This window comes from Scylla paramamosain, chromosome 8, assembly GCF_035594125.1.
Source record: "Scylla paramamosain isolate STU-SP2022 chromosome 8, ASM3559412v1, whole genome shotgun sequence".
Taxonomy (NCBI): Eukaryota; Metazoa; Arthropoda; class Malacostraca; order Decapoda; family Portunidae; genus Scylla; species Scylla paramamosain.
The window spans coordinates 8,095,377-8,119,712 of record NC_087158.1 but is presented as its reverse complement, the minus strand read 5'-3'; the positions used below and the strand labels follow the sequence as shown (position 1 = coordinate 8,119,712).

General features: G+C 37.7%; 1 protein-coding gene across 1 annotated transcript; it reads left to right on the top strand.

Annotated features, from left to right (window-relative positions):
* The first annotated feature begins 641 nt into the window (after positions 1-641).
* On the top strand, positions 642-23,675 carry LOC135103185 (uncharacterized). Its single transcript, XM_064009278.1, has 5 exons — positions 642-660; positions 1,087-1,163; positions 2,869-3,000; positions 18,686-19,168; positions 23,285-23,675. The coding sequence occupies exons 1-5, from the start codon at positions 642-644 to the stop codon at positions 23,381-23,383; spliced, it is 810 nt and encodes a 269-aa protein (XP_063865348.1). The 3' UTR covers positions 23,384-23,675.
* Positions 23,676-24,336: the final 661 nt, after the last annotated feature.

The following is a 24,336-nucleotide window of genomic DNA, read 5'->3' as shown; positions in this document are numbered from 1 at the left end:
ATATATATATATATATATATATATATATATATACACCACTTTCAAATTTTTCAACATTTATTTAGTTCTTGAAGTAATCATATTCATTTCTCTAGTGCTACTTCCAAGTTTCTCTCACTCTATCACTTTGTTCTACGACTACCCATCTTTGTTTCTTTATCCTCTTGTCCCATTTCCAACATATGCTATTTCTTAGCTCCATTTGTCAATCTTGACTCCGTCATATTCATGTTAATAATCAGATTGGCTCCATTATATTCAGAATTTTCTGATAATTCTCCACTTTTCATTTTGCATGATTATCTTCATGACTGTAGCATCATTTACAGACATATATTTTTTTTTGGTCATTTAGCATATAATTTACATAAAATGATATACAAAATTAGAGCTAGTGTGTGTGTGTGTGTGTATGTGTGTGTGTGTGTGTGTGTGTGTGTGTGTGTGTGTGTGTGTGTGTGTGTGTGTGTGTGTGTATTTGTGTGCAGTTGATAAAGACATGCTGTTGCTACAATGAGACAGATCATTTGTTGTGGGGGCTGTTGAACCACACTTAACAAGCTGAGGGAAGTGTAAAATATGTGGTCATTTATATATTTTGGTTGTGTGCAAGTACGGTGAGACAAGTCATAAAGGTTCACATGACTGCTGTACTGACAGGTGTGACCCTTTTATTCAGTGTGGAGCCTGCAGGGGCTGACAGATGATATGGAGTGTTTAAGTCACTATAACAGCAGTTTTGTTTTGTATCTGATGAAATTTTTAAGGATGCTAATGAAGGTCAGTATTGACTTTTTTTTAAGGAGGCAAGATAAAAGATATTTTGTAGCTTTATTCATCCATATACAGTATGTACAGTATTAGTAACAAGGGGAACCCACCAACCTCCTTGTAATCTCCTAAATTTCATTTTCATCTTCCTTTTTCCATTCTCCCTTTATTGCATATTTTCAGAAGTTCTTATATCCTTACCCACTGTCTTTTTTCTCTTCACCTCCCCTTTCCTTCTGTTCCATTTCCTGGTGATGGCACAGAATTATCAACAACAAGCTTTTGATGGCTGAGGATGAAGCCCGAATGAACCAGATACAGGCCAGGTCATTAGCAGCAGGCATGGCCACCGTGCCCTCCAAGCCCGGGTGTTGAACCTGAGACCAAGCCAGGTAGGTGTGTGGCCTGTACACCTAGCCACTTGTACTTCTTGTGCTTCACTTCCTATGCTGTCACATGAAACATATTTATTCCTTGTTTTCACAATGTTTCACTCTTAATTTTTGTACTTGTGTTTTGCTATGTATGTATGGCAGCATGTCCTCAAAACACTAAGCAACATAAGAGGAAAGGAAATGAGGTGGTGATTTATTATTTCTCTTATATGACAATAAAAAAGTTGTCAAAGGCATGTCAAGTTTGTGTGCAGGATTCTGTATTTGAGTGTTGAAGCATGTGTAAATTCACTTAATAAGTATTTAGCTTTTTAAATTGATGTTTGGATGATAATGTGAAGGTTAACATGGCATTGTACTAATCTCCTAAAAAAAAGGCTGGGAACCATCTGTTCATAATGTGTGTAGGAGGCTCAAGGTATCAGGTGTTTAAGCTTTTAGATTGTGATTTGATAGGAGGAGTTATGTTAAGAAGGTCACATGACCTTGGTTGTCCATGTTGTATAGAATGTTTTCCAATTAAATTTCTTTCAGTCTCCCTATCTTTTTTACAGAGATGTAGTTTAGATATTTGATTCCAAAGTCAGTTAAGTTTTTCTTTTTTCATTCCTGATCAACTCTGTGCTCTTTCATAAGAGGCATTGATCTGTGCCTTTTCATAGAAGCATGGTCCATGACCTAGTGACATGCAAGGTTTATTGAAGGGACCTGAAAAAGAACCATTTTACAGTGATGAAATTATTCCTTTGAAAGTATTGACGGCTGATCTCTTTCTATAGGTGAGGGTTAGTGTTCTCTACTGTACCAAATACTGAACTGTCTTTTGTACTATTTCTCCATCTGTATCCTACCCAGTAATGGTAATAGACTGAGGAACTCCCCACCTTTGTTAATTTTTACTAAGTATTGTCCTAGTGGTAATCAGATGCAGCATTGATTTGCTTAGGAGTTGGGTATCTGAGAATGAGTGGTTATTGGCACCAAGTGCAGCTCAGTTGTGGGTAACTCCAGTTGTTGGGAGCATTCCATGGTACACAGATGGTGGGATAGTCTTGCCTTGGACTCTTACAAATGTGTACTATGTCCCAGTGAGTTTTGTTTTTATTTGACATGAATCCCAAGTTTATTTAGGCATTTCAGGGACTTATTGTGGGTGATGGAGATCTCCACAGCACTCTTCTCTTGCTGGGTGGGTAGCTGTAGAAAAATTCATATGAATACAGATGTCAGATGTAGGTAAAATAGAGAAATGTTGATTTGATTGTGAACTAAATCCCACAACTTATATTATCTTTGATAAGAAAGGTTTCGTTTAGACCATGAAAATTGGATAAAAGAAGCTGAACATTATTTTACTGCAACAAGAAGGCACACAAAGTGAAGGAGATCGCATACTTGACTTTAGTTTGTTGTTCCTTTCATGGGGAACTTGTATCATTGTTAAAAGCTTAAATCCTGTAAAATAGCATGGATCCATCTGAATCTTTATTCAGTCAAAAGTTTATATGATGTGTAGACTATTCAAGCTTGCCAGCCTGGAGCCTGGAGCCTGCTTGTTGTAGAGTTGTCCTATGTTCTGTAGATTTGCTTGATATTATAAACAATTATGATAAAATTTTTGTAAACAATTTTGTTCTTTATTTCTGTCAGTATCAGATTCAGTATTTTCTCCATCTTATGGCAGCATATATTTTCAACACAGAGTGAGGGCAGTGTCATTCCTCCTGTCCACTACCCCAACTTCTACTCCCAACACTACCACAGCAATGAGCGGTCTTGTGTGGTGGCTGAGGATTCTTTTGAAGAGGACAACGCTTCTGCTTCATCTGAGCAGGTCAGAAGGTGGATGGCAGCAGTATTAGTAGCAGACTGGTGTTACCTTGATGCTACTGCTACATTTCATTATTTGCATAGTTTTTCAGTTGTCATGGACTTTGTGTAATATATATAAAAGTATATGAAGCTCAAGAAACTTGTTGATAAGGTTTATGTTCAGCATACAAATTGTAGGATGCAAAGACAAGGATTGAAGTATCATTGCCACAATTCCTGACAAAGCATTTGGTGCCACAGAATATTCAGCAATGTAATGTTTGTTTGGCAAACAAACCAGTTTCCCTGAATGATAGCTTTATTTCTGCAAGTTAATACAGTCTCTCTATGGGGGAGAGTTTGGAGACAAAAGCCAAGCATATATATATATATATATATATATATATATATATATATATATATATATATATATATATATATATATATATATATATATATATATATATATATATATATATATATATGTGGTTTGTGAGCCAAGCATACTGATCATTACACTATCATGTGTAGTTTTAATATGTAATTTAGATCAAGGACAGTGCAGTGATAGAGGAAAAATTGTTCACTAGATTTTTTCAGAGAAGTTTTATGACATAAAGGATTAATTGAACGATCAGTATATATATTGGCTTACTAGCTGCATCTCTTTAACACAGAAGTGCATCGCTGTTGTGGGAGGGAAGATATGCAGTGTTTCCCTGCCATCTGTGGGAGTTACATTCCAGAGCCTCCTGCAAATAGTTAAAATCTGTGAATATGGGAAACCATCCCTATAAGGATCAGAACTACCTATATTTATAGTTTAAACCTTAAACTATGCATCTCACATTTACTAAGCAATTCACTTTAAGACAATAAAAAACAGTTATTATATGTATAGTACATGATATTTTAATTAAAAAATACAGTGCACTATAAAATAAAACGGGAATAAGTTGATATGTACAATAAACCCTTGATATAATGAACTTCTATTTACCAAATTTCAGGTATAACAACCTATTTAAGGCTGCTGTCTGCTGCCTCTCTCTCTCTCTCTCTCTCTCTCTCTCTCTCTCTCTCTCTCTCTCTCTCTCTCTCTCTCTCTCTCTCTCTCTCTCTCTCTATACACATATATAGCAAATTTTCATCTCAAGTGACCCACTCTCCCCCCATATGTGTTCATTATATCTTGGGTTACTGTAATTTATAACTGAAAGAATAATTTGGGCTCCTTGGGCTGAAAGACTGAGCTGGTGGTGACACCTGGCAACTCTGAAAACTCCCCATTAGTTAGGTTAGGTTAGGGAAAACTCTGCAAATATGCAAAACCATGAATATGTGAGGGAACGCTGCTATAGGCTATCTCTTATTTGTTGTAGATGTATTCCATTCTATTGGCATAGAACGATAGGAAAATGGCATCAAGGAAGTAGGGATGCCACCAAACTAAGGAAATAGAGAAGTCAAAATTTAGTCATTGCTCTGTTTTGTGAATTGGTAGATATTGTGCCTGGTGGCTCCACTTCACCATTCCTCAAATCAGGGCGGTCAAGTTCTCAACTTAAGCCAAAAGTATTCTAAAAAAGTAGCTTAAGAAAAAATATGTATTTAGTACAGTCCATGTAATGAAAAGGAACTAATCATGATTAAACAAAGAACTCTATGTTCTCTTTTATGAAAGAGTGAGAAATTCATATATTATAAATATGGGAGGTATATATATTACAGTCCCTGTACTGAAGGGGAACTCTTCATGATTGAATGGATAACTATGTTCTCTTTTATGAAAGAGTGAGAAATTCATATATTATAAATATGGGAGGTATATATATTACACTCCCTGTATTGAAGGGGAACTCATGATTGAATGGATAACTATGTTCTCTTTTATGAAAGAGTGAGAAATTAATTATGAGCAAAACAAAGTTTACTATGGAGGTTGTTGTTTCGTTTTGAGGGGCCTGGCTCGGTCTGACCATAACCCTATTCAATCGCTAATATCTCCAGAACTACGTGGCTGATCGTAACAAAATTAGCATCATATAATAGCACACCTCTATCAATTTTTTATGATATAGCTTTCATCTCTTCTATTGGGTGAAGTTAACTTACTAAAAGTAGAAGGGTGTCAGAAATGGGATTTCTCAAAAACTACTCAACCAGTTTTAATGAAACTTAAGAGGTGTCATGTTATAATTTTAATAAAATTCCTTACGTCAACTTTGAAGTAGCACTGTACATGCACAAAGTCAAAATTACAACTTTTTAAGTAATTAACTGATCAAGCTCAAATTTTTGTTGGTAATAAGAGTAATACAAGTTATGATGAAAAATCATGTGAAATTTGCAACACTACTGTGCATATGCAAAATACAATACAAAACTTTTTTGTAAAGTGACCATCAGTTTTCTGCAATTTTCACCAATTTTCTTTTATCTCAATGAGAGTGGATAGATACCACTGAACACAAAATGAAATTTCCTACCAAGTGGTATATAGCACAACCACTGGGCTCTTGTAGAGTTTTGAGCTAGAGTGATTTGAATATTAGGCAAGTGCATGATGTGTGGGGTGCCTGAAGTTGCCTCTCTCTCTCTCTCTCTCTCTCTCTCTCTCTCTCTCTCTCTCTCTCTCTCTCTCTCTCTCTCTCTCTCTCTCTCTCTCTCTCTCTCTTCTTGAAATACCCCTTCCACTGATGCATTACTGACATCTTTGCTCGTTAATCGCCTTCCAAGGCATTTTACTGGTATATTATAACTTTTCTTCATTAAATTGTGTAACATTTGCTGTCTTAGATATAATTTTCTATCTGTACAACATCACCTCTCCTCTAGTAAACCTCATCTTTATTTATGATATGCATGTACAGTATTATGAATAAAATAATAAAAAATAATTAGGTAAAAACCAACTTAAAATTTTCTTGATGTGTCCTGTTAGTGATGCTCATCAAGGCTAGTGTCTTCTGGTATCAACCCTAAGTCTCTTGAGACCCCCCCCTCAACTTTTTCTTCATTAATTTCTGCAACATTCACAGTCTTAAATCTAGTTTTCAATTTCTAGAACACAATCTCTCCTCTACTAAACCTCATCTTCTTTTCCTCACTGAAACATAGGTGTCTGAGGCAACTTACAATAGCCCCTTTTCTGTTCCCTCCTACTTTCTTTATTCTCATTTTCAATCCAAAGCTGAATGTTGCGTTTATGTGCGCAATGACTTAACCTGCTGTTGTGCCCACACTCTTGAATATTCCGAGTTTTTCACCATCTGGCTACTATTACAGAGTCACTCTCAAACTAAATTTATCTGTGCTGTATACCTCTCACCTAACTCCTCAGACTATAAGAAATTCTTTGACTACTTAACCTCCAAAGTGGAGCACATTCTGACTCACTTCCCTTTTGCAGAGACCTCCATTCTTGGAGACTTCAATGTTCACCACCATCTTTGGGTTTCCTCTCCCTTCACTGACCATCATGGTGAACTAGCCTTCAACTTTGCTATCCTCCAATTGGTGCAACACCCTGCTCATATCCTTGACCGTTTTGGAGATACACCCAACATTCTTGACCTTTTCCTAACCTCTAATCCTTCTGCTTATGCTGTTACCCTATCTTCTCCATTGGGCTCCTCCAATCACAATCTCATATCTGTATCTTGTCCTATTGCTCCAATCCATCCTCAGGATCTCCTAAGGAGAGGTGCCTCTGGTGTTTTGCCTCTGCTAGTTGGGGGGAACTGAGGAGGTATTTTGCTGAATTTCCTTGGAATGACTTCTGCTTCTGTGCCAGAGACTGTGTGCCGAGCGCATAACGGAGGTGATAGTGTCTGGCATCGGGCCCTACATTCCTCACTCTTTTTCTCGACCTAAACCTTCCAAACCTTGGTTTAACACAGCCTGTTCTCCTACTATTCATGATAGAGAGGTAGCTCACAAAAGGTACTTGAGCCTTCCATTACCAGAATCTCTTGCACTTTATATTTCTGCCCATACCTAAACTTTCCAAACCTTGGTTTAACACAGCATGTTCTCCTGCTATTCATGATAGAGAGGTAGCTCACAAAAGGTACCTGAGCCTTCCATTACTAGAATCTCTTGCACTTTATATTTCTGCCCGGAACCATGCCAAGTCTGTTCTCCGACTAGCCAAAACTCCTTCATTAATAGAGTGTCAAAATCTTTCAAGATCTACCTCCCCTCGTGATCTCTGGCACCTAGCCAAAAACACCTCCAATAACTTTGCTTCTTCTTTCCCTCCTTTATTTCAACCAGATGGTACCACTGTTATCATATCTATCTCTAAAGCTGAACTCTTTGCTCAAACCTTTGCTAAAAACTCTACCTTGGACAATTCAGGGCTTGTTCCTCCCTCTCCTCCATCCTCCATGCTACCTATTAAAATTCTTCACAATGATGTTTTTCCATGCCCTTGCTGGCCTAAACCCTCGGAAGGCTTATGGACCTGATGGGGTCCCTCCTATTGTTCTCCAAAACTGCTCCTCTGTGCTTGCACCTTGCCTAGTCAAACTCTTTCATCTTTGTCTATCAACATCTATCTTTTCTTCTTCCTGGAATCTTGCCTACATTCAGCCTATTCCTAAAAAGGGTGACCGTTCTAATCCCTCAAATAACCATCCTGTTGCTGTAATTTCCTGCTTATCTGAAGTTTTTAATGCATCAACAGGAAGATTCTTAAACATCTATCACTTCACAACCTTCTATCTGATCAACAGTATGGGTTCCGTCAATGCCACTCTACTGGTGATCCGGCTTTCCTTATTGAGTCTTGATTATCCTCTTTTAGAGATTTTGGTGAATCTTTTGCTGATGCCTTAGACATATCAAAAGCTTTTGATAGAGTGGCACAAAGCTTTGATTTCCAAATTACCCTCCTACAGCCTCTATCCTTCTCTTGGTAACTTGATCTCGAGTTTCTTTTCTGACCATTCTATTGGTACTGTGGTAGATGGTCACTGTTCTTCTCCTAAATCTATTGACAATGGTGTTCCTCAGGGTTTTGTCCTGTCACCCACTCTCTTCCTATTATTCATCAATGACCTTCTAAACCAAACTTTTGTCCTTTCCATTCCTATGCTGATGATACCACCCTGCACTTTTCCGCGTCTTTTTGTAGATGTCCAATCCTTCAGGAAGTAAACAGTTCACACAAGGAAGCCACAGAATTCCTGACTTCTGATCTCTCCAAAATTTCTGACTGGGGGAGAGTGAACTTAGTATTGTTCAGTGTCCCAAGAATTCAATTCCTCCGTCTATCAACTCGACACAACCTTCCAGACAACTATCCCCTCTTCTTCAGTGACACTCAACCGTCCCCCTTCTCTACACTGAACATCCTCAGTCTGTCCTCTGTCCTTTAATCATAATCTAAACTGGAAACTTCACATCTTATCTCTAGCTAAAACAGTTTCTGTGAAGTTAGGCATCAGTCTTCTTCACCAGTTTTTCTCACCCCCACCCCTCCTTATCCGTCCATGTATGTAGTATGCTATCTTTTAGATAGGGTGTAATCAAAAGTTTTCCATCTCATCAACTCCTTTCCTCTAACTGACCGTCTTCAGCCTCATTCTCATTGCTGCAATGTTGCATCTCTTGCTATCTTCTACTGCTATTTTCATGCCAACTGCTCTTCTTATCTTGTGAAGTGCATGCCTCCCCTCCTCCCTTGGTTTTGCTGCATAAGACTTGCTTTTTTCTCTCATCCCTATTCTGTCCATTTCCCTAATGCAAGTTAACCAGTATTCTCAATCATTCATCCCTTTCTCTAGTAAACCTTGGAATTCCCTGCCTGCCTCTGTATTTCCACCTTCCTATGACTTGAACTCTTTCAAGAGTGAGGTTTCAAGACACTTAACTTGTATTTTTGACTAACATTTTTGACTGTTTGGGGACTGGCACCTCAGTGGCTGTTTTTTTTTTTTTTTTTTTTGCTGGAATTTTTGTTTCCCTTGGCCTGTGCCACTCCTACATGAAGGGGAAGAAAAGAAAAAAAAGGGAGGTAGATGTGATCAGGGACTGAACCAGGAATGAACATACCAGAATACCAAGCCTTAACTAACTGGACCATGAGGTACCTCACAGCTAATCTAGCTTTGGCTCATATTTGTGTCCTATCACTGCATTACATGGCTCTTCCTTCTAGGTTAATTTCTGATGTTTCATTAATTTAATGTGGTACAATAAGTATCCAAACAATCCAAAGTGTGTGTCTGGGAAGTGTGGTTCTGGTCTTGCAAGGTTTACCAGAGTATTCACTAGGAAGCCCCTTCTCCATTCATGTTTTCTCCCTTTTTTGGGTGGGACACTCATTTCCTGTTTGACTCAACAAAACAATGCCATCATAAGTTCGTACTAGGCTTTATTCTTTCCCCTATATGAAATCTTTTAAGACCATCCCACCACCATGTTGCCAATGTCATAGTTAAACAAAGAAATACATTCCCTATTACAAAATTAAAAATTATGAAAAAAAAAAAATTTATAAACATGGGAAGTGGATGTGACCAGGGATTGAAACCAGATCTGACAAGCTTAAAGGACAAGCCTTTAGCTGACATAATCATAAAGTACATCACATCTAGTTTAGCTTTAGCTCATGTTTTCACATCCTAGCTGAGGTCTAAAAATGTGTACTAAGCATTTATGTTCTTTTTTACATAAGCTACTGTTGTTATTTGTCGACAGTATATAATTTATTTAGAGCTGCCTGTTATTTATTTTTCCAGTTTTTAGAGTAACATCTCTCAGGTATCAATAATTTTAACCCCCTGAGCAACAAGCAACACAGTGGCTCTGATGGGTAATGAATGTATGTGCCTCATGATTTTCAATCCTTAAATCAAAATGAAAGTGGGAGAGAGATATTTTGAACATAACTTAGCAACATTTACAAAGCTGCTCCCTACCACTTTTAGTGACTTGCCATCTGGTATTCTATACAAGGCAAGTATCATGGAAGGAGGTGATCTGCCCTCATCCTAATGAATGGCTAAGTGCAAATGCAAGCTAACCTCATCCACTCCCATTAAGTGCTGTTAGACAAGGAGTCACAGTGGAAGAACATTCCTTTTGATATGTGGGGAAAGCAGTGAGGGCAGGTGGGGCAAGTGAGCTGTAGCCAGTACTATATCCAGCATAATGAACACACCTTTACTTCCTGTTGAACTAAAATAATGAGTCAGACAAAAGTACCACTAGAATGGAGAAGGATAGGTGCTTCTTATGCTGTAAGTTTCATTATTCTAGAATCTGTACTAAATGAGATATAACTAGGAATAAGAGTTATTTTTCTCTAAAAACTCATTACAAGAAGAGGTTTCTGCACAAAACACCCGTTGCTTAGGGGCTAGCAGAAGTTTCTGCATACTGGTAGTCTAGCTGAGTAGGTAATGCTTTTTGAAAGGTGATTACAAAATAATTTTATTACTGTAATATTTAGAGGCACTAGATCATTGATTATGGGGTATTATGAGTGAAAGAATTCACTGAAGAGTGTCTCTGGTATAATTGGCACCCAATCACTAATTGCACATTATGAAGGAAGAGTAACAACTGTAATGTCAGTGTTATTATCAAATTCTGTCCCCCTCCCCACACACACACACACACACACACACACACACACACACACACACACACAATGGGCAGCAGAATTCTTATAAAAGAAGGAATAATAACAGACAAACAATATGGCTCCAGGAAAAGAAAATCATGTGTAACAAATCTATTAAGCTTCAGCTCAAGAGTGATGACATCATGTAGGAAAGAGAAGCATTTGTGGACTGTATATAACTAGATCTGATAAAAAGCTTTTGACAAGGTTCCCCCATGAAAGACTTATGTGGAAACTTGAAAATATTAAGAGACTACATGGGACAAGTATAAAGTGGATAGAAAATTACTTCAAATGATGAAAAATGAGAACAGTAGCTAATGATGAAAAGTTGGTTTGGAAAACAGTAAAGAGTGGTGTGCCACAAGGGTCAGTACTATCACCAATATGGTATTGTTCATTGTTTATATAAATGATATTCTTGAAAAAATTGATAGCTACAACAGCCTATTTGCAGATAATGCTAAATTACAGAAAGAAATAAAAAGTTGCAAAGACTGTGAATATCTACAAAATGACCAATAAAATTTGTGAATGGAGCAAAAAATGGGAAGTTAAATTCGATGTAAGCAAATGTCATATGATGGAGATGTGCAGAAGTGAATAGAAGACCACATTGGACATACAAGGTAGAAAACGAATATATTAAAAGGATCCAGGAAGAAAAGGATCTAGGAGTAGTAAAGCCAGATAACTTCCAACCAGAGAAGCATATAGGTAGAATATGGAGAACATTTACAGATTACTATGAAACATAGTACAGCTTCTTACCTCATGAACAAAAGTAAGATGAGAAAAATAATCCCTATGATAATAAGACCTAGATTGGAATATGCAGCAGTTGTGTAGTCTCTATGTAAGAAGCATGTAAACAAGTTAGGAAGAATACAAACAATAGCAACAAAAATGGTGGCAGAATTTGAGGAATTAAGTTATGAAGAAAGATTAGAAAAAATAGATTTACCAATACTGGAACAAAGGAGAGAAAGAGATTTGATAACTATCTACAAGTTGGCAAACAAAATGAAGTTGGTAATGACAAAACCATTACTAAAAGAGACAAGCAGTCATGACAGTAGAATGGGACACTCACATAAGCAGGGAAAAGAAGATGTCTAAACAACACAAAGAATAGTTTTCCACAAAGACACACTGAAGTTTGGAATGGACTAAAAGAAGATATGTATAGTTTTGGCAACAAGTGTACACAAACTAAAGGAAAAATTAGATATGTATAGGTATGGAGATGGGACCACATGAGTGTAGCTCGGGCCCTGTAAATTACACCTAGGTAAATACACAACACAGTGCACACCGTGCATGGCTACATGGATTTGTTTCTGACCATTATAGAGATGTTGTGTGATGTTTCAATAAGTGTGATGCCAAGAATGGAGTGTTGTCTGAACTAAATGTATACTATCTATGGTAAGAAATAGTGGTACAGATATTATAATAACTTTCTAATTAATTACTGATTTGAAAGGTATATAAAGACAGGTTGCCTGATGGGATCCCTCCTATTGTTCTCCAAAACTGTGCCTCCGTGCTTGCACCTTGCCTAGTCAAACTCTTTCAACTCTGTCAACATCTACCTTTCCTTCGTGCTGGAAGTTTGCCTACATTCAGCCTGTTCCTAAAAAGGAAGACCATTCTAATCCCTCAAACTACCATCCTATTGCTTTAATTTCCTGCCTATCTAAAGTTTTTTAATCTATCCTCAAGAGGAAGATTCTTAAACACCTGTCACTTCACAACCTTCTATCTGATTGCCGTATGGGTTCTGTCAAGGCCGCTCTACTGGTGATCTTCTGGGTTTCCTTACTGAGTCTCAGTCATCTCTTTTAGAGATTTTGGTGAACCTTTTGCTGTTGCCTTGGATATATCAAAAGCTTTTGATAGAGTGTGGCACAAAGCTTTGATTTCCAAACTACCTTCCTATGGCTTGTGTCCTTCTCTCTGTAACTTCATCTCAAGTTTCCTTTCTGACCATTCTGTTGCTGCTGTGTTAGATGGTCACTTTTTTTTCCTAAATCTATTAACAGTGGTGTTCCTCAGGATTCTGTCCTAGCACCCACTCTCTTCTTATTATTCATCAATGACCTTCTAAACCAAACTTCTTGTCCTATCCACTCCTACACTGATGATACCATCCAGCACTTTTCCACATCTTTTCATAGACGTCCAACCCTTCAAGAAGTAAACATTTCACGCAGGGAAGCCACAGAACACCTGAGTTCTGATCTTTCTAAAATTTCTGATTGGGGCAGAGCAAACTTGGTATTGTTTATTGTCTCAAAACTCAATTCCTCCATCCATCAACTCGACACAACCTTCCAGACAACTATCCCCTCTTCTTCATTGACACTCAACTGTCCCTCTTCTACACTGAACATCCTCGGTCTGTCCTTTACTTATAATCTGAACTGGAAACTTCACATCTCATCTCTAGCTAAAAACAGCTTCTATGAAGTTAGGCATTCTCAGACATCTCTGCCAGTTTTTCTCACCCCTCCCACTGCTAACTCTATACAAGGGCCTTATCCGTGCATGTATGGAGTATGCTTCACACGTCTGGGAGGTTCTACTATTACTGCTCTTCTAGACAGGGTGGAATCAAAAGCTTTTCGTCTTATCAACTCCTCTCTTCCAGTTGACTGTCTTCAGCCTCTGTTCATCGCTGCAATATTGCATCTCTAGCTATCTTCTACTGCAGTTTTCAAGCTAGCTGCTCTTCTGATCTTGCTAACTGCATGCCTCTCCTCCTCCTGCAGCCTTGCTGCATAAGACTTTCTTCATTCTCTTACCCCTATTCTGTCCACCTCTCTAATGCAAGAGTTAACTGGTATTCTCAATCATTCATCCCTTTCTTTGGTAAATTCTGGAACTCCCTACCTGCTTCTGTATTTCCACCTTCTTATGACTTGAATTCCTTCAAGAGGGAGGTTTCAAGACACTTATCCTTTAATTTTTGACTACTGGTTTGGACCCTTTTCTGGAACTAGCATCACAGTGGGCTTTTTTTTTATTGGATTTTTGTTGCCCTTGGCCAGTGTCCCTCCTACGTAAAAAAAAAAAAAAAAGAAAAGAAAAAAGGGGTGGAAAGGGGAAAAAAAAAAAAAAATTGCACTATCCTATGATCATATTGCATCAGATATTATATGAGGTTCCCAGAGCCAGAGTGATCTATGTGCCCTTGTGGTCAAAATTACTATTTTATTGCATTGTCTTCCCCAACCTTCCTAACGTGACGAGAGAGAGTGCAGACATCAGAATGGACCCCACATTAGGGTCAAAATCCATCCAAGTGAAATTATCCACAGAACCTTTTTGTCACGCTTGAGTGATAGCTATCAGTTGCTGGGGCCAGAGAGAATAACTCCCTCGCCACAGCAGCACGAGAAGAGTCAGCCAATGACAGCTCATGCAGTGATTCACGTGTCACACTGAGACACTTCCCCGCCACGACACCCACACACTTCACACTCTCCCTCCCTCCAGCCTGCTTGCTATCCATAAATAACAGGCTGCTATCTTAATTTTACTTTTATACAACACATAAGCTTTTCATTATTATGACGGACAACAACATACCCCTGAGGAGCCAGAAGCCACATTCCCAGATGCTTCTAAGATTTATCTTAGTGGGCTATGAACATCTTAGTGCTGGTAATTTTTTAAAGCAAAATCATTCGCAACTAAGAACCATGGAACCTTCATAGCTATGAATGGGTCAGGGCTTTCATAGCTCACTAAAACAACAGTTTCTCCTCAACAACAACAACAATGTGAACATATCCTTGTCTGAAAATAAAATCAGAAAAAAAAACCTGAAAGTAAGCATTAAGATGGGTTTTATTATCAATATCAAGTAGTCTTCAAACACACTGAATAGTCTTTTGCTTTGAATAAATCATGTGTGTTTAGCTGACTTGCTAGTTGAGTACTGAAATCACATTTCTGGAAATTACACTCATTAATAATCACAGCAGCAACACACATGATCCAGTGTGTGTAGCCAACACAAACTAAGGCTAATTATAGTTAACCCAATCATTCCAAACATGACAATTGCAAATATAACTTTTTTCATTATGTTCCTTAAAAAGAAAAAAATAATTCTGTCAGGGCATTTTCTTTCACATTCACAAAAAAAAAAAAATAAATAAAAATAAAAAAATGTAAGTACAAAAGATGAGTGTTTCTTTTCTATGATCAATATCCCTGTGATAATAAGACAAGCAATTTTTTCCTAAATCTAGGTTCAAGATACATACTCATAAGAATATAAGAACATAAAAAATGGAAGCTGCAAGAAACCATCAGGCATACATGTGGCAGTTCCTGTATGAAATATACTTACCTATTTCCACCTATCTCTCCCCATCCATAAATCTCTAATTTTCTCTTAAAGCTTCCTAATGACCCAACACCAACAACCTGATTACTGAGTCCGTTCCATTCATCTACCACTTTATTTGAGAACTGATTCCTTCCTATCTCTTTTTTAAACTAAATTTTTCAAGCTTAAAACTGTTATTTGTTGATCTATCCTGGTTACTAATCCTAAGAATTTTGCTTATATCCCCTGTGTTGTAACCCTTATAGCATTTAAAGACTTCTATCAGGTCCCCTCTCAACCTACATCTCTCTTAATGTAAATTTAACAGCTTCAATCTCTCTTTGTAAGGAATACTCCTCACTCCTTGTATCCTTTTAGCCATTCTCCTTTGTATTGATTCTAAAAGACCTATATACTTCCTGTAATATGGGGGACCAGAACTGCACAGCATAATATAGATGAGGTTTGACCAGCACCAAATATAACTTTAATATTACTTCGAGACTTCTACTTTTAACACTCTTAAAAATAAATCCTAATATCCTATTTGCCCTGTTTCTGGCCTCTATGCATTGCTTTCTTATATGGAATTTAGAGCTAACTATAAATTCTAAATCTTTTTGTACCCTAAACCTACCAGAGATTCATTGTTTATTGTGTACCTTCTGTGTGGATTTCCTCTACTTATGCTAAGTACTTTGCATTTCTTGATATTCAACTGCATTTGCCATCTGTCTGTCCATTCGTTCATCCTATCCAAATCTGCCTGCAAGGGGATGGCATCCAATTCTAATCTAATTAATCTACCTATCTTCGTGTCATCCTCAAATTTACTAACGTCACAACTAATTCCACTATCCAAGTCACTGATGTATATTAAAAACATCAATGGCCCTTATACTGATCCCTGTGGCACCCCGCTAATTACTTAATCCCACTCGGATTTAGAGCTGTTTATTACGACTCTGTCGCCTGTCACTTAGCCACAACCTTATCCACCCTAACACCTTCCCATCTATTCCGTGTGCCCTAACCTTTCTCAGGAGCCTCTGATGGAGTACCTTGTCAAACACTTCACTGAAGTCCAGATATAGGATGTCATAACTATCACCATTATCTCCTGCCATGTAAACTTTACAGTAAAATCTTGACAAGTTTGTCAGGTAAGACTTCCCCTTTGTGAAGCTATGCTGTGACCAATTTATCAAGTTATGTTTGTCTAAATGTTCCCTAATGTTCTTTACTATTACTGACTTCATTATTTTTTCTACAACAGAAGTTAAGCTTAAATCTCCTTTCTTAAAGCTGGGTACTATATTCACTTGCCTCCACATTACCGGTATCTCAAGTGATTTCCTAAAGGCAGAAACTAACAGTTCACTAATAACTTCTTTGCATTCCTTAAGTACTCTGGGATATGAACTGTTCATGTTGACAAGTAGTTGGGTTTAGGAAGGGGGATAAAAACCCAGGGAGGAGTTAGGATTCTTTTAATCTCTAACATTTCGGCTGAATAGCCATCCTCAGAGAGACTGATTTACATGAGTGAAAACACACTATTTATAACAACATACAAAATTTTCTCATTTGACATTCGTACAGAGTATTGCCATCCTGGCGTGTACCTCACCTAATTTTATTTTCCTAGTCAGGTGGCATTATCTGCCTACGTGACGAGCCTTTACTGGGGATTTTCCTTGTACCTGACCTGAGGGCCAATCTGGCGGAATTACCCACCCACCTGATAAAACCTTCTCTGTGATTAATGACTTCCCTAGTTGTTATGAGGGCTGCCTCTATAGCTTTTCTCATTCTTTTCTTCAATCCAACTTTAATTTCTTTAGCCTCTTCCCATTTTGGTAAGTGTTTACATTTTTCTATGTGCAATACAAGGGAGTTTGATGTGTTGTGTTTTAAAACACCTTTCCTATGCTCTGCTATTCTTGTTTTAAGTCCCCTGCCTGTTTCTCCTATGTACTGCTTTGTACAACCTTTGCATGGTATGCTGTACACTACGCTGTTATTATTAACAAGTCCGGTGTCTTTAGTCCTCGTTAGCTCACCAATTTTCTCTCCCGCTAATGTTGCTATTTTTAATCCTGTTCAAGACAAATATTTATTAATTATGGAAGCCTTGTCCGAATTTGGTACACATATATACCTCTCTCTTTCGCTGGTTGTACAGGGATCTTTATTCTCTTTGTTTTCAGTTGTTATTTTCTTTGCCTTATTCTTAAGCCTAACAAGGAGCCCTTCGGGATAACCCAGCTTTTTGAAAGTTGATATGATATATCGTATTTCTTGCTCTAGGAAGTTGTTGCTGCAAATTCTGAACGCTCTTAAGTAAAAATAAATAATCACACCAGATTTGACTCTCATGCTGTGGGTAGTGAATGAACGTCCAATAAGGACAATTTCATTCACTACCTTTCAGCCCACAGCATGAGAGTCAAATCTGGTGTGATTATTGTTTTTTACTTAAGAGCGTTCAGAATTTGCAGCAACAACTTCCTGACTAGGAAAATAAAATTAGGTGAGGTACACGCCAGGATGGCAATACTCTATACGAATGTCAAATGAGAAAATTTTGTATGTTGTTATAAAAAGTGTGTTTTCACTCATGTAAATCAGTCTCTCTGAGGATGGCTATTCAGCTGAAACGTTAGAGATTAAAAGAATCCTAACTCCTCCCTGGGTTTTTATCCCCCTTCCTAAACCCAACTACTCTGGGATATATTTCATCTGGTCTTGGTGTCTTGAACTTTCGTAGCCTATCTATCACCTGTTCCACTATCTCCTTAATTATGGTAATATCTTTCAGCTTCTCATTCTCTTCTGCTCTAAAAATCTCACTATCCAGCATTTCCTGCATGTTTTCCTGGGTGAAGACAGTTAAAAAATACTTCTTCAGAATTTTACTAATCTACTCCCCAGAACTAACCAGCAACCTCAATCCTCACCAAACTTGTAGAACAATCAAGCACTTTCATTCATTGATGATACAAAATTCATTTCTTGGATTGGAATTTAGACTATCAGTTGTCAACTGGTTTTAAAGTCAGCCCTAACTTTCATTATGAAATCAGAAGCATCTGAGATCACTGTAGCACAATGGTGATAAGGCAGCATAGTGAAAACTGTGATGACAAAATGATTATGCTTATGAAGTGGTTAGTCTAGAAATAGTTCTGATATAAATTATAAAACTTGTGGCATGCAGTGAAGCAGAATTTATAGAGCAAGGGTGTCAGTTCTTTCCTTCCAAGCACAAAGTTTGTCTCTCATCAGTGGTATTACACATTACCAACAAATAGAAACAAAAGTGTTCAAAATTGTTGTTTCTGACTCAAATCACTCCAATATGCCATTCAAAAATGGTGAAAAAAAATTGAAAGAATGTACAGATTTATAAATGCTTATCAAAGCTTTAATTATGCTTTATTTTGTCTCTCAAATCTCTAATATTAGAGTTACTAGTTTTAAAAGATTGGACTCCCAACTTTTTTATACAAGGCCCATGGATCTCATTTGGAGGAAAGTAGAGACAAGGATTTAATATGATATACATTCACATTTGGAATCATTCCATCACATCTCAACCTCCAGGCTAGATATACAGAAGATGGTATAACTATTAATCATATGACCTTAATCATGTAAGATTAAAATGGAAATTAAAAAAGCTCTTCCCTGACAGGCAGTGAGGTTAAAAAAGCTTTTCTCTGGCAGGTGGTGAGCTACAGCTACCTGGCTGCACCTCAAGGCCAAAGCCACTCCAAAGATGTGGTCTATGGGTCTAGTGCAGCAGCCAAGCCTCCTTCCTCTGGCCACAGCTTCTCTGCCAGATCTCCAACTCTTGGCCAGACACTTTCACTGGAAACTCAGAAATCTGGTCATACAGCAGCTCCTGGCCATGCCTCAGACCATACTCACCTCAGCACTACACCACCTGTTATTACTGCCTTCCAGTCCTCAAAATTATCTCACATTTCCTCTTCCCCATTAGTCCATTCCTCATCATTCTCTGCACCATCACCTTTTTTCTCCTCATCCTTCTCACCTTCTGCTCACTCATCATCTCCCCCACAACCATCACTCCCTCCTGCCTCTCCATTTACTCATCCTGAAGCCATATTTGCCATGCACCAAACTTCTGCCACAGTTCACCCTGCTGATCCCAGCCAATTTATCATCAAGGACTCCACTTTCCAGGTTAGTAAGTATTTGTGATTTCTCTCTCTCTCTCTCTCTCTCTCTCTCTCTCTCTCTCTCTCTCTCTCTCTCTCTCTCTCTCTCTCTCTCTCTCCTCTCTCTCTCTCTCTCTCTCTCTTTCATTAAAAATGGTAATTTAGATTTGGGTCAATCTGTGAAAATACAAATAAGAAACAAATGCAAACACACACAAATGTACAAATTTGATTTTGGCTACCTTCTGTTCATTCATCTCCCTTTCCCCTTGTTTCTCCACCTTTTTATTTTTTGTTTGAGAGAGAGAGAGAGAGAGAGAGAGAGAGAGAGAGAGAGAGAGAGAGAGAGAGAGAGAGAGAGAGAGAGAGAGAGAGAGAGAGAGAGAGAGAGAGAGAGAGAGAGAGAGAGAGAGAGAGAGAGAGAGAGAGAGAGAGAGAGAGAGAGAGAGAGAGAGAGAGAGAGAGAGAGAGAGAGAGAGAGAGAGAGAGAGAGAGAGAGAGAGAGAGAGAGAGAGAGAGAGAGAGAGAGAGAGAGAGAGAGAGAGAGAGAGAGAGAGAGAGAGAGAGAGAGAGAGAGAGAGAGAGAGAGAGAGAGAGAGAGAGAGAGAGAGAGAGAGAGAGAGAGAGAAAATTGCCTCAGACCAGGGTATTTCCACTTGTATAGTCTTAAAACAGGCCATAGCCATTTTCTTCCATGTTCTTATTTGCTTCTACACACCTGCCATTATACCGTTCATGTTTCCCAATTTTCATTTTATAACCGTACAAACTGTTGCATCCCCTCTCTATACTTGCTCAAAAATATCTCATATTTTTCTTGCACTACTTTACCTTCAAATTGCTCTTTCCATTTAATTTTTCAATAAAACTTACTAAGCTCTGCAAAGTTTGCCTTAGCATAGTTCTGTCTCCAATTTCTGTATTGTTCTTTCCTGTGCAATGCTGTTTCCTCCTGTAGTACTATCTCTATTGTCACATAATCACTTCTTCCCATTGAACTCAGACAATGTATACTTGGTCTACTTTCTGGGGTTTTCATAAACACTAAATCCAGCTGTGATGGTTCTTCTTCTCTTCTACATCTTATAGGCTCATTCACCCACTGTCTCGTTGTATTCACCATCATGGTTTGCATAAGTTCTTCACTCCATGACCCAACATTTTCTGTTACTTCCATCTCCTCCCAGTTAATTCTTTTAGTGTTGAAGTCACCTACTAAGAGTACTTTGTTACCTTTCCTTATCATTTCCTCCATACTATTTTTTTGTTTCTAGTTGCATACTTTTGAATTTATTAGTCTACCATGCATTAGTTTTTGGTGGTATGTATTTCACAATGATTTTCCTTTTTTCACGTCTTTTGATCTTAATCACAACACTCATTGTTTCAACCATTCCATCACCATATTCCACTTCCTCAACAACAATATCCTTTTTTACCAATATCATCACTTCTCTTCCCTTTCCTTTTCTGTCCCTCTTCCATGTACTGTATCCTTCCTTTGCAAATCCCAACTTTATTTCCTCTTCTAGTTTGGTTCCTGTTAAACATACCACATCTGGTTTATTGTTCTTTAAATAGTCTTCAAGTTCCAGTAGGCTGGACACCAAATCATCTACATTAGTATACATGATCTTTAAACTTCTGTTTGGTGGTCTTGTGTGGCATCTTTGTGCCACCATTTCCTCACTTTCATGTCCACAACTTTCCTGTTCTCTATTCACTTTTTGACTTTTAGTTTACTTCTCTATTCTTTGTTCATGTCTCTTTTTATCCATATTTCCTTCAATCCTTTTGCTTTTGCCAATTTTCCTGTTCTTTGCAAGACATGTTCTGCTGCTGTTTGTGACATGATTCTTGTTTTACATTGGCTTTGTTCTATTTTTGTCATACTTTCCGATCCTGTAAACCTCTTCAATTTGTTCGACTCTCCCCTCTCCTTCCTCTGCCACTTCTGCTATAATTTCCTTAGTTCTTTTCACTTCTTTCTCTCTAGCTGTTTTCATGGGTAGGTTCTTTTCCTTGACCCCAAATACCACCATACACATCTTTCTCTGTACTGTGTTTCTCACAAGATTACTTTTTTCCTTTATTATTTTAATCACTTGCTTTTCCATATCCTTGTTGTTTCTGTTGCTGTTGCCTTGTTATGTCCTCCATGTCCACCTTTTCCTGTTCTCTCTCTTTCCAACCTTTGACTTTCTCTGTAACTAGCTCTCACTCCTCCAACCCTAACCTCTCTTGCAAAGTTTTCTTTAATTCTTCATTCTCTTTCTTGAGTTTCTTAATCTCTTCACAGTATTTCTTATTTAAGTCCACTATTTTTGTCACCTCTTCTCAGTTCTTTGTTTTCTTTTTCCCTTTCCATCTCTATTATATCACTGGATATCTTTTTTTACATTGTCGCCACCCACTTCTGTTTCTTCCTTCCATGCCTTTATCATCGCTGTTAAGCTTCTTGTATTTTCACATTTTCTTCTTTAGTTATCCACATTCATGTATTTATATGAGCTACATTGAGATCCTCTTCCTTGAAGCCCTCAAAAATACTTGTATGTGTGTGTGTGTGTTAACCTAGTTGATTACACTTATCTAGTTGTGACATACTGTTCCATCATTACAGTGCGTGTGTCAAGGCTGAAGGAAGGACTTGGATAGTGAATGTGATAGTGTGGGTGATTGGGCCACTCAGGAAAAATTATACGATCAATCATACAAAAGTGTGATGCATGCTTCAAGTGCCAAAGAAGAGCATTATGGTAAGGATATATATATATATATATATATATATATATATATATATATATATATATATATATATATATATATATATATATATATATATATATATATATATATATATATATATATATATACACACACACATTGTATAGGTCTTCTTGATAACTTGTTTTGCAGGGAAACTCCAGTTTCCTTCAACTTTATTCTTTCATCAGTTGCTGTTTTGCCTATTTCTGCAGGCACCTTCAAGCTAAAAAAAACAATAAAATACTATGTAAAAGTTGTATATAATTCACATCATATGGCACTACACACAAAAAACAAAACACTACAAGCACCAAGATTATAAACTGGATTGACAGAAAACAATAAGTATCCACACACATCTTGCCTGTATGGCAATGAGAGAGGGACTGAAATAGTTGGGTTCCTACACTATGATAATGGTATTGGAACGGGCCTCCGAAACATTATCTTACAATATGTGATTGACTTGATGTTAAGTTATTATTCAGTACTGGATTTATGTGTGTAATATATATTGCCTCTAATAATTTTGTATCCATATTGGACTCTGTCTTGTGTAGTATTCTGAAATCTTTGTCACAAAAAGGGATGATCATGTTCATGTGAATGGGAACTTATTGCTGAAAATGATGGAACAGCTGGTTGATTATTAGTTCAAGGAGAAATACCTTTATGTTCAGCAATTCTATGTGCAAGGTTATGTCTAGTCTCATAAAGTTTGGTGGCATCTCTACTTCCTTGATGCCATTTTCCTATTGTTCTGTGCCAATAGAATGGAATACATCTACAACAAATAAGAGATAGCATATATCAGCGTTCCCTCACATATTCATGGTTTTGCATATTTGTGGAGTTTTCCCTAACCTAACCTAACTAATGGGGAGTTTTCAGAGTTGCCAGGTGTCACCACCAGCTCAGTCTTTCAGCCCAAAGAGCCCAAATTATTCTTTCAGTTATAAATTACAGTAACCCAAGATATAACGAACACATATGGGGGGAGAGTGGGTCACTTGAGATGAAAATTTGCTATATATGTGTATAGAGAGAGAGAGAGAGAGAGAGAGAGAGAGAGAGAGGCAGGCAGCAGACAGCAGCCTTAAATAGGTTGTTATACCTGAAATTTGGTAAATAGAAGTTCATTATATCAAGGGTTTATTGTACATATCAACTTATTCCCCTTTTATTTTATAGTGCACTGTATTTTTTAATTAAAATATCATGTACTATACATATAATAACTGTTTTTTATTGTCTTAAAGTGAATTGCTTAGTAAATGTGAGATGCATAGCTTAAGGTTTAAACTATAAATATAGGTAGTTCTGATCCTTATAAGGATGGTTTCCCATATTCACAGATTTTAACTATTTGCAGGAGGCTCTGGAATGTAACTCCCACAGATGGCAGGGAAACACTGCATATCTTCCCTCCCACAACAGCGATGCACTTAATGAATTGGGCCAAGATAATTAGTGAAAGCTTTCTGTGTTAAAGAGATGCAGCTAGTGAGCCAATATATATACTGATCGTTCAATTAATCCTTTATGTCATAAAACTTCTCTGAAAAAATCTAGTGAATAATTTTTCCTCTATCACTGCACTGTCCTTGATCTAAATTACATATTAAAACTACACATGATAATGTAATGATCAGTGTGCTTGGCTCAAAAACCACATATATATATATGCTTGGCTTTTGTCTCCAAACTCTCCCCCATAGAGAGACTGTATTAACCTGCAGAAATAAAGCTATCATTCAGGGAAACTGGTTTGTTTGCTAAACAAACATTACATTGCTGAATATTCTGTGGCACAAAATGCTTTGTCAGGAATTTTTTTTTTTTTTTTTTTTTTTTTTTTTTTTTTTTTTTTTTTTTATGTAGGAAGGATACTGGCCAAGGGCAACAAAAATCTAATAAAAAAAATGCCCACTGAAATGCCAGTCCCTAAAAGGGTCAAAGCAGTGGTCAAAAATTGGTGGATAAGTGTCTTGAAACCTCCCTCTTGAAGGAATTCAAGTCATAGGAAGGTGGAAATACAGAAGCAGGCAAGGAGTTCCAGAGTTTACCAGAGAAAGGGATGAATGATTGAAAATACTGGTTAACTCTTGTGTTAGAGAGGTGGACAGAATAGGAGTGAGAGAAAGAAGAAAGTCTTGTGCAGCGAGGCTGCGGAAGGAGGGGAGGCATGCAGTTAGCAAGATCAGAAGAGCAGTTAGCATGAAAATAGCGGTAGAAGACAGCTAGAGATGCAACATTGCGGCGGTGAGAGAGAGGCTGAAGACAGTCAATTAGAGGAGAGGAGTTGATGAGACAAAAAGCTTTTGATTTCACCCTGTCTAGAACAGCAGTATGAGTGGAACCCCCCCAGACATGTGAAGCATACTCCATACATGGACGGATAAGGCCCTTGTACAGAGTTAGCAG